Source organism: Papaver somniferum, chromosome 6 (genome assembly GCF_003573695.1).
Source record: "Papaver somniferum cultivar HN1 chromosome 6, ASM357369v1, whole genome shotgun sequence".
In the NCBI taxonomy this organism is placed as follows: Eukaryota; Viridiplantae; Streptophyta; class Magnoliopsida; order Ranunculales; family Papaveraceae; genus Papaver; species Papaver somniferum.
The window spans coordinates 115,057,159-115,068,946 of NC_039363.1; the positions used below are offsets into that span (position 1 = coordinate 115,057,159).

Genomic DNA, 11,788 nt, shown 5'->3' on the forward strand with positions numbered 1-11,788 from the left:
TTTAATTTCAGGTGAAATAGGGATTGTGAACGAAAGACGATGTCTCTCGTATTTAGGGTAGGTTGGATTTGGGTGAGATTTAGACACCCAACTGTAGAACCACCCAGCTGGCATCCCCTTAGCCTCAGCTGGTCTGTATTTAATACACCTCCAAAAGAGTTGTCCCTTATCCTTAACTGGGCTCCAGATAGTGTTCTCCCATGAAATGACAAGTTTTCCCTTTTCGTACAAATTGGGTGATTTCTTCTTCTTTTCCTCCGTGCGACTCCAAAATACATAAAACACTCAAAACAAACGTAAAATACAAAATTCACAAGAAAAAATAGCAAAGAAAGCATAACTACTACATAGTCTTTGGTTGTTGTTAATACTTGAATTGATATTCCTATTTGATATTCCTATCCGAAAACCACATCATTATGCATAAGCCAAACAAGCCACTTCTAGTTCCTAGTTCCGCCCCTGGATAAAGGTTAGGGTTCTGCTTTAGCGATTGAGTGAGAGATTGGGGGTTAGGGTTCTTCCGTTAGCTGCTGATTGAGTGAAAGAGAGAGATTCAGGAGTTGGGGGTTCTTTTGTTAGTCTCTGATTGAGATAGAGAGATGGCGGCAAGAGCAATCGTGAAGAAGATTTATGGGAATCCTCGGGCATTATCGATGATCCATGCTTTTGTATCCCCCTGGAAATAGAACGGCTAATATATTGTCTTACTCTGAAATGGTAAAAGTGGATGGAAGAACATCTATTAAACCTGGTAGCTCGCTGCTTTGTGATCTTCATTGAGAGTTCACGGACAGAGAGAAGACGGGAAAAGAAGAAAGAAGAAAGAGTTTCGGAACTTGTGTTCCTTTTTTTCCTAAAAATAATTATTAAAGAAGTTGTTATAACCCCGTTAAAACCCAACAAATAGGGAGGGGAGGAATGTGCACCCGCAGGTGCACAAAGTTACACTCCTGGTTGAATAAATGGATTGTAAGATCTCAGTGACATAGTTTATGAGATATTTAAATTTTAAAGGAATATGATATTCGTATCATTTTAATATTTTACTATATTTGTTCAATTTTTCTTTCTAACTTTTGTTTTTAAGTATAATAACTCCAATTAACCCTGTTTATTGTCATTGACAGTTAAATGTCATTAAGAGCATCTCCAATGTTAGGGGTGGAGGTCTTAAATAGACATGACACATAGGATTTAATACTTTTTCAACCAAAAATTTGTCTCCAATGCTAGATGGAGGTTAATAAATGACAATGACATGGCTGCCATCTCACAGTCAAGGGTAAACCAGAAAGTCATATTTTCACCCTCTCATTGACCCCAAACCCAGTGACACGTCATCATTTTTATTCCAAAAAAAATATTTTTTTTCTTAAATTAGACGTATTCGGCGACAATCTCAAAGATTGCATCTTCTTCTTCCTTTCCTATCGAAATACTTTTCTTCACTGTGAACAATCATCTTCGATTGAAGCTTCTGGCTAAGGTAAAATCTTGATCATATTTTTCTTCTTTTCTATACCTGATTTATTTGTTAACCTCCCTGTTTAATCTAATAGCTTGATTGAACATATATCTATATGATAAGAAATTGTTTTCATGTCCTTCACAACGAACTATCAGTTCAAAATTTCTTCAAATGGTCCGCCAAATCTATTGGAATTGATCAATTAAGCATCATATTAATTCAAATTACACAAAAAGATAATTTAAAATATAAACCCAAGTACAATTCCTATTTCGATTTTTTCTAACTGATGGTTAAATCATTCTTAGTTGCTTGATTTAGGATGTAACTTTTGTCAAATCGAAATAAAATGATTTCTAATCAAATTTGGGTTACTGCAGTAACAAATACAGAATAAGCAAATTACACATCCAATTGACATTTGTGGGTAAAACCAATTTGGGTTATTTAACTGAAGTATGATCTTGATTAGGTTTGTTTAGTTGGTATTTATAACTGAAGTATGCTCTTGATTCCAAGTGAAGAAAATAAAATTTAGATGGGAAGTTTTTGGTTTTGTGTTCGTTTACCAATTCAGAATGCTTTTTTTGTTTCTTTGACAACACATTGGACTCTTTTTTTTGCCTGTTAACAGGTGCACTTTAAATTATGGTTTTGTCAGGTTCAATGTACGACTCCGACAACTCAATATGGGACTCTGATGAAAGTTTAACGTCTGATTGTGATAGCGAAAATTCGTCCACTTACACCAAACGATTGTTAGACATGGATGAGGTGGTCGAAGGTGAGTTACAATCTTCTAGAAGTTCCATTGAAACAATTACTCCTATAATTTTCACAGCTGCGACAATGGATAACAAGCGACCTCATGGTGGATCTACTTTTGGTAGACGCACAATTGTTCGCGATAGGAGACGACGTCACAATCTTATTATTCGTGATTACTTTAGAGGTGAAGACTCGAAATACCCTCCACAACATTTCCGTCGTCGTTTTCGTATGGATATTAGCCTTTTCATTCGCATATTACATGATATTACAAATTATGATAAGTACTTTACACAAAGGTATGATGCTGTTAAAAGGGAAGGTTTAAGTCCTTTGCAGAAAATGATTGCAGCTGTACGGATGCTTGCCTATGGTTTGCTAGCTGATATTCTTGATGAATATATACAGATTGGTGAAAGTACTGCAGTTGAATGTCTCAAGCGTTTTTGCGATGCCATAATCGGAATATATGAGAAAGAGTATCTAAGAAAACCAAATGAAAATGACATAGCTAGGTTTCTTAAGGAAGCAGAGAGTCGTGGTTTTCCAGGCATGATTGGGAGTCTTGACTGTATGCATTGGCACTGGGAAAACTTCCCAACGGCTTGGCATGGAACACACACTAATGGTTTCAAAAGGGTCCCTACCCTCATTTTAGAAGCTGTAGCATCTCAAAACTTATGGATTTGGCACGCTTTCTTCGGCATGGCAGGTACGAACAACGACATCAACGTTTTGGATAGATCTCCTCTGTTTGATGACATTATTAATGAGTTGCTCCACCTTGTGAATTTGCAATACAAGGTAAAAAGTATAATATGGGGTATTACATGTCGGACGGAATTTATCCCAAATATGCCACACTAATTCAAACTATCTCTAACCCAAGTAATGATAGAGAGGAATTATTTTCTAAGCGACAAGAAGCTGTGAGGAAAGATGTGGAACGAGCTTTTGGAGTTTTACAGAGTAGGTGGAGAATTGTAAAGGGCCCAGCGCGTAATTGGAAGGCAAAAGACCTTGGTAAAATAATGAAGACGTGTATTATCTTGCACAATATGATTATCGAGAATGAAGAACCTCAAGGAATTGATCCGGCACGATGGGAGCCTCATGTAGAAGAAAGAGTTATGCTTGTTAATTTAGAGCATGATCATCGCTTTCTTGTTTGCAGGATGATGTATAGAATGAAACAAGTTTGAAGCACCGAAGCACATGACACACTGAAAATTGATCTTATCAACCACTTGTGGGATACACATACGAACCAAAGCAACGTCTCTACTAGAAATTAATGATATCCACTTCTGGAATTGGCTGTGTTACTAATTGGACTGCAGAAATCCTTGCAATTCTTTTTCTGTTTGTGTTGGGTTGGTCAGACAAGATTTAGTGACATCTGATTCAAGTGCTGCAATTTCTGAGACAAAATTTAGTGACATCTGATTCAAGTGCTGCAATTTCTGCTTTCAAATCAACACCTCCTTTCCTGCCAGATTTAGAATGGCCTGATATGTTATATTTTCATTTTCTGTAACTTTATCACCTTTCAGCAACAGTGCAGATTGAACTTGTTAGCTTCTCTCCTTGTAAAGTTTCCTTGATTGCAGAGAGTGCATCTTTCCTTGATCACGGGAAGAGTTGGCGAAGGAGTCAAAATTGCGTTCCAAGTAAGTTTTAGCAGACTGCGAGCGAGACCCAATAGCAAAGACCTGGTATTCGAAGTAGTTCCCACTTTGGCAATTGTAGTAGAGGTGTGCTCCTGATTCATTCAAAAGACTGACACTACCTGCAAATAGTAATATACTGCACTTTTACAAATACTGTAGAAAATACAGGGAATCTATGGAGCCACACACAACTGCAGGTAATCCAGGGAGCTAAAATGAGTCTGCAGTTGATAAAACAGACGTCTGTAGATACTGCAGAAAGTATATGAGCATAAAGACTGTTTAAAATCCTTGCTAAGGCTGAATACTATGAACATTAAATTCAATTGACTAGTGCCAAACAACACATACGACTAACCGAAACTCGCTGAAAAGGGATTTTCAAAACAAAGAAGGTAACATAAAAGGCTAAAGAAAAAACACAACCAAACAGAATTGAAGTACCAAAGTAAAAGACACCAACAACTAGAGTTGAGTTGCATCACACTACAGAGTGGAAGCAACTGTAACCAAGACAAAAGGTAAAAGAACCACAGTGCAAATATTCAAATTAACCTACTTCAAGTTAAAACTTGGTACTTGTTCAAATAGATGAGATATCCGCACCGCCGTTCATGACCTCATCACCAAACAAGCCTTCATTCTCCCATTCTTTCAATATTTGAGCTTGCATTTTTTCATATGCAATTCGCAGTACAGGTTGGAGTTTTTCAAGGTTAGTGTTCAAAATTCTTTCTTGCTCCTTTCGCTTATAGGCCTTTTGCTTACTCTTTTGAGTCTCTTCTTTCAATTTCTGAGATTTTTCTCGCAATTCAAAATCTTATTTAAACATTTGTTCCCTCCATTCCATATTTTGTTGATTTATGGCATGTTGTTTTTCAAGAGTACTTTTATAACTACTCAGCATATCAACTACAGCTTTTTGATCATGCATTTTCTGGACATTCTCTTTAGCTTTCTTCCTTCCAGGACCTCGATCAACCCCATCAACATCTAGATATTCTTCTTCATTGTTAGGTACAGATGCAGTTCCGGTGTCAACTGAGTCACCATCAAGTACCTTCGATTTCTTTGAAGAATTAGCTAAGGTGAGTTGTTGAGAACACCATTTTGGGTTGGCTTTCATTATTTCCCAACAATGTTCATACTTGAATGGTCCTTTATCATTTCCCTCAAACAAAAACTTAGCTTCCATTACCTACACATTACATAAAATACAATGGGAAACGATGACGAAATGAAGCTAATAAAAACATATTGAATAAAAAAATTATTATACGCAAATCTTACTATGTCCTGCAATTTGTTTCCACTTGGGGGATGCCTCTCCAACATTTCGTAGATACCATGGAACTTGCACACTTGTGTTTGTATCCCTTTCCAGTGACATTTTAAGGCGTTCCACCCTCGCCCATCGGGATTCACCATGTTGTCTCTCCAAACACCCCAAATGCGATTCCACATTCTATCAGAGGGCTGATCTCTTCCGGTTATTGCATCTTGGGTTACATACAACCACGCCTTTGTTAGAGCAACATCCTCCTCCATTGTCCAAGTAACACGGGAATTGGAATGTTGGTTTGGTTGAGGAGCTTTAGTGTTTTTTGTAACTTTCTTTCTGGGTTTCTTTTGAGAATTAGGAGTTTCAGTATTCACCGTAGTTACTGAAGCATCAGAATTTTGAGAATCATAAGGAAAAATTGGAGAAGTTCTCATAAAACCCTGATAAGGTAATCTAGTTCCATAAAATTGCTGAGCAGGGTAAGGAGCATCAACTCTATGCAAAGCGAAGTTCGGATGTGTTGGTGGACATAGGCTAAAGTGGTTTGATTGTAAAAACCCATGATAATTTTGAGCTTTTACACTGGGTGTTGAAGAGGAGTTATGGTTTTCGGTAACACCATTATTGTTCACTCCATTAGTTTGAGTGCTGGATAGGTCAGAGTGTCTGGCATCATCATCAGATGTTGAATCCATGAACAACCGTGTTTATCACCTATCCATACAAGCAAGCCAAATATTAATGAGTTTAGCACAAGTAAATACATCATACAAGTTACTGAACATTGATCAAACAACTAGTATGCATTCTTTGAACCTAAATAGTGTGATGGAAGTACAATAATCATTATGTATACCAAATGGATATAAATCTCTGAATCTTCCTAAATATTGAAGATTGGGCTCAACAAGATAAAATTTAACTAAGCAGGAATCAAAAGAAGAAACTAAAATCAAAAGATTTTACCGTAATAGTTGATAACAGTGATGATCAATCCTCTATCTGAACCAATATTTTTGCTCCAATCTATCTCAATCTCAAACACCTAAAGGATTTGGAAAAGTGAGAATAGGAAGAGGTACCGATCTGTAGATTTATATCAATCTAATTTTCTCTGGAGGGAAATTTCTTGGAGGGAAATCTGTTGGAGGGAAATTTCCCCCTGGTTTTTATCTAACCTAAAAATTGTTCATATTTCGAGGGGAATTTGTCTCCAATGCTTTTTTTTTATAATGAAATTTTATTTAACACGTATGAAAAATCAGAGTAGCAAGACATTGGCATTGGAGATGAAACTTTTGGTAAAAAAGTCTTATTATTGTTTTTCTTAGAGCATCCACAGTGGGCGAGTATAACCAAAAATTTGGGATGAGATCGTAACACAGTGGGACGGAGTAAAGATCAAATCCCAACCAAAGATCAAATTCCAGACCAAATATGGTCGCGACCAAATCCCAAATTCTAATATAGTCGGGCGTAAATTTAAAGTACGCTTGTTGCTGGGCGTAAATTTAAAGTACGCTTGTTAACGGGCGGAGATTTAAATTACGCCCGATGAAATTTTAATTAAATTAAAAAAAAAAGAATGAGGCGGACTTTTAAAGTCCGCCTGTTAAATTTTACAAAGAATGGGGCGGACTTTTAAAGTCCGCCTGATGGAATTTTAATGGGGCGGACTTTTAAAGTCCGCCTGATGAAATTTACAAAAAATGGGGCGGACTTTTAAAGTCCGCCTGATGAAATTTTACAAAAAAAAAATGGGGCGGACTTTTAAAGTCCGCCTGACGAAATTTTAATCACGTACCGTTGCGTCACAACACGGACTAAACCCAAATTTTGGTCTTTTTTTTGATCTTTGATCTTTGGTTTTGATCGCACCACTGCAATTGCTCTTAGCCACATAGGAATGACCCATAAAAAAAAGTCTTAATATCACCTCCAGATAGGATGACCTCCACCCCTAACATTGGAGATGCTCTAAGTATAACTCCAATAAATCCAGTTCATTGTCGTACACACACAGTTAAAGAACAAAAGATAAGTCAAATTTGATCCATCATATTGACCGTGAGTTCCCCATCCCAAGTCTTTGTTCTAATCTAGTGGAGTTCTCGATGCAAAGTTTGAGATGTAAAATTGAATTATCAACCTCCTCTTGCCAATTCAAAGTCCTTTTAAAGAGAATAACTGCCAAAGAGACTGAGAGCATGTTTGTTTTTTTTTCTTTTGCCGAATCGGATCTGGATTTAACTCGGTCCCTAACTTGGATATTAGATTTTTTTTTTCTTCTTTTCAGTCAGATTTGACTTGCAATATGAGTCAGACCTAATTCATGATTTGGACCCGTTTAAGTCAGGTAACAAAATTTCTTTGACTTATGGGAACAAATCATTGTCTCATATTTTTTAGTTAAATGAGCCAGATCTAACTCAAAAAAGAAAAAACATATTGAGTCAAATCCAGATAAGTCAGGTGATTTCAGTCAGATCCAAATAAGTCAGATGATTTCAATCAGATCCAGTCGAATCAGGTGAGTCGTCAGAAAAGAAAACAAACCAGGTGTAACACCTTCTTTTTCCTTTTTCTATATTTTTTTATTGCTTTAAAGAAAGCTCTCCAAAATCCTAAGATGAATGCAGTTAAAAAATTGTCCTGCAATTAGGGATAAAATTAGCGCTTCAATATATATTTTCTTATAATAACACATCATCCCCTTGTCAATCATGGAGTGTTTTGGTGGAAATTTATATCATGACACGATTCCCAGTTGTACAAGACTGCTAAACTGAAGTAAAAGGTTAGTTATCGCTCATGTTATAATTGGGCCCACCAATCGGAGGGCCGAAGGGAGGAAATCACTTTTATGACCATTTTTTTTTGTAAATTGAAACCTAACAAAAATGTTCAATTTGATAAAAAGATTGAATTTGGTGAGGCTTTTTCACATAATTCCTTATATATCATAGTTTTTGCTTATGTATCACTAGTATAACACGACGCATGCGCGATGCTCCTGCCGCTCTCCCTGCTCTTCCTAAATAAAAGTCGACCCATGAGCCAATCAACAAACACTTTAGCAAAACCTTTATTGTCGATCACATAAAGTATAGGTGAACCTCATACCAAAAATTTTATAGTGCTGATTATATAGTTCCATTCATTTATTATAGCCAAGGTTTACAAAGGGCGTGAATGTATTCAGAGTAGACTTTATAAAATTGGGTGAAAAATGTACCTACTCAAAAGGACGTAGTATATGTATATAAAAATTGGCAATACTTAATATAGAAGCAGAGACATCTTTCCACTAGACATGGTTAGTTCTCGTATCAACTGTTTTCATCATAATATCACCTTTTACTTCCGCGATTGTGTCACACAGCTTCCATAACAATCTGCAGGTCTTGTACCACCTTCTTTCATATTTTAGTCATGTTTCAGTTGTGCAATGCAGTAGCAACAAACCCATTTGCCTTTTGCATTGATATCAACTCACTGCTACTCTTCTCATTCAGCCTAGAAAGCTTATCGAGTTCACTACTCACAACTTTCCAAGGTTCTTAAAACTGAGCTATGATGCTGCTGTAATACCAGCTCAAATTTATGAGAAAAGAAGATAATGTGAGCATTAAGATTAAGGTTAAAAATTCAGTATATCAATGAACATTTATTCGGAATTAGAATCTATAATGACTTAAAATGCACTGAATAAGAAGGACAAATAATTTGCCAGCAAACATAGAATTAGTAAATAACTCACATGATCAAAACAAATGGGAAAACAGACAAATCATCACCACAGTTGTTATATCGATCGGTTGTACATTCCTACGGTCCCAAAACAGGTGTCAAGTGTTTTTAAAATTCTTTTTTGCTAAGATTTAACAATTAACCCTCGATGGCAGTTCGAGTTATGGTCCATTAATAAATTAACGAAATCGTAATCATACAGTTAGACAGTTTATGTTCGTAATGCACATCTCCAGTTAATGTTGCGTTCATAATTTAGCTATGCCAAAGGATCAGAGGACGATTTGAAATCCGAACAAAGTTAAAAGAAAACCGAAACACCGGTTGACATTTCTACTAATTGAAGCATGGATATATGCAATCACACAAAGGAGATTTTGAACGCTTACCTATTCGCTTTTGTGCTCCCAAAGGTTCTGGTGTCGGGCATGAACAGAAAACCTAAGTAAAAGGGACGAATTTTTTTGGACTTTGACGTGGATGAGAACTGAAGCTTTACCCTGTAATGAATCCATCCACAAATCAAAACAAAATGTAAACTAAATTAGTCAGAGTGCCGAATCAAAAATGAATTCACAAACTAAAATTAAAGAAGAAATATTTTTCTAGGCATTTATGCAATTTACAAAGTCGCATTGAGAGTGCACCAAGAGTCGGAGTATCAGAGAGTCGAATTAGAGTTAACATGAACATGAACTGAAACCGTTCAGGGAGTAAATATAAATAATTTTATAACATAAAACATAAGCAACCAATACTATTAATCATTCTACAGCAAAACACCACTGGTAGGATATGATAAATGATGTCAGGCAGAAAAGTAACCATGACATCTGACATTTAGATAGTCATATTTGCTCAAATGTCATCTTATATATGCATGCAATGGGGGTATGTAACAAACAATACCCGCAAGTGTGTACTAACAACAAACCCAGTGTTAGTGCAGACTTCACAGCTCAATATTAAGCTACTTGCGATGCTCAACATCATCAGTAGCAAAGTTGATTTCTTAATCCAGGTATCTGTTACATTAGCACAACCAAATTTTCACTATGAAACTACAACACTTATATGAATTTACTGTAAACTATACCATTCAGATGAAACTAAAGTGTCATTCATTCTTTAGTTCTTTCAAACTAAATGGGGATCCAAAAGTTTAGCACATTTTCAGTTACTATGCAATATTGCCAGGGGAAAGAAATTAAAGATGACCTAACCTCAAACTTCGCAGTTCCAAGTTGGAGCTTCTACTTTTCTTCTTTTAAGTACATAAATACATCAAGCTCTATGAGTTGACAAAATTATATCTATTAATTCCAAGTACTGAAGGAAATAAATCCATTAAAAATGGCACGCGCTGCACATATTATCAAAAGCAATGTTGAGATAAAAGTTTTCTTCTGCACATATAAAAATTTTCTTCTGAAAGTTTCTTTTTTCATAGTGTAACCCTAGAAGTTGAATTGAAATTATACTATCAAAACCAATCTTGTGCTAAAAATTGGCCCTAAACAAACCCTAGAATTTGAAATTACACAATCAAAAGAAACTTTCAGAGACAAATTGGCCCTAAACTAACTCTAGAATTTGAAATTAAACATTCAAAAGAAATTTTCAGCCACAAATTGGCCCTAGATCATGTCTGACACTTACTTGAGAAATTTCTTCAAAGTTTCGTCGTTTTTTCTTGTTCATCTGATCCCACCTTTTTCGTGGATGATTGGCGAGAGATTCTTCGGGTTGCTTTGTTTTTGTTTCAATGAGGCGTTAGGTTAATTGAGAAGAACGGAGAAGATGAATAATTTTTCTGTTGTTCTCCTCTGAAGATAACAAAGAGAGATTCTAAAGATACGAAAAGAAAGAGAGGAAAGGTAAAAAAACAGAAGCGAAAACGGAGACAGCGGGATTCAAACTCGGATTCATTATGTCGCTATTTTACATATCTAACCTCTGTATATTTCATTTTTTACGTAAGTTTAAAAAAAAACTCAAAAATTCGAAGGGGTATTTTTACCATAAGAAAAAGCTTCACCAAACAATTACCTCTTTTCTTTATATTAGTAAGATATTCTTTGAAGGATATGATTTTAAAGCAAACTTTAATATAACATATTTAAAAATCCGTGTTTTGTAAATTTACAAATTTTATCTAGTTGGAAAGGTAATATCAAATTTAGAGTTTTTGCAAAAAATTCGGAAGTGTTTATCATTATAGACACAATTTTAAAAAATTAAATGTATATCAATTATGCAAACCACCACAAATGATACATAATAATTTATATAGCCATATTGGTTTATACATCAACTAATTTTCCGTTGCAACTAATAAAATGTATGTACATGCTTCAAAAAAAAAAATATGTATGTGCTCCCTCCGTTTCAAGAAAAGGGATACTTTCACTTTAGATATAATTTTCGGAAATTGAATACATACTCATTATGCAAACCACCACAAAGGATGCATAACACATCATGCAACTATATTTTGGTTTATGGATTATCTAATTTTCCGTTTCTGGAAAAGTGATAATTTCACATTCCGTTTCAGGAAAAGTGATATTTTCGTCTTGTTTCAGAAAAAGTGATACTTTCGATCAGTTTCAGAAAAGCGAAAGTATCACTTTTTCTGAAACAAGGCGAAAGTCTTACTTTTTGTTAAACAGGGCAAAAGTATCATTTTTTTTGAAACTGCGCGAAAGTATCACTTTTTCTGAAACAAGACAAAAATATCATTTTTTCTGAAACGGAGCGAAAGTAGTCGCAGACATACCCCATCTTCAGATTCTTCTTCGGTCGACCATCCCACCATGACAACTGTTGTACTGATCTTAGGATGTT

General features: G+C 35.6%; 1 protein-coding gene and 1 long non-coding RNA gene across 2 annotated transcripts; one reads left to right on the plus strand and one right to left on the minus strand.

Moving 5' to 3' along the window:
• Positions 1 to 2,119: 2,119 nt before the first annotated feature.
• LOC113291345 lies at positions 2,120 to 3,441 on the plus strand. The gene is made up of 2 exons (XM_026540890.1): positions 2,120 to 2,951; positions 3,044 to 3,441. The coding sequence occupies exons 1-2, from the start codon at positions 2,120 to 2,122 to the stop codon at positions 3,439 to 3,441; spliced, it is 1,230 nt and encodes a 409-aa protein (XP_026396675.1).
• Positions 3,442 to 8,319: 4,878 nt separating this feature from the next.
• On the minus strand, positions 8,320 to 10,834 carry LOC113286070. Its single transcript, XR_003329090.1, has 3 exons — positions 10,601 to 10,834; positions 9,331 to 9,441; positions 8,320 to 8,773 (listed from the first exon to the last, which is right to left on the minus strand). It is a non-coding gene; the product is annotated as an uncharacterized LOC113286070 (long non-coding RNA).
• Between the last annotated feature and the right edge of the window lie 954 nt (positions 10,835 to 11,788).

What these genes read in the sequence shown, in the direction of transcription:
- LOC113291345 (XM_026540890.1), top strand. Translation starts at nt 2,120, where the DNA reads ATGGTTTTGTCAGGTTCAATGTACGACTCCGACAACTCAATATGGGAC. An exon ending in CGCTTTCTTCGGCATGGCAG is followed by an intron (nt 2,952 to 3,043) that starts GTACGAACAACG and finishes TTGCAATACAAG; the next exon opens with GTAAAAAGTATAATATGGGG.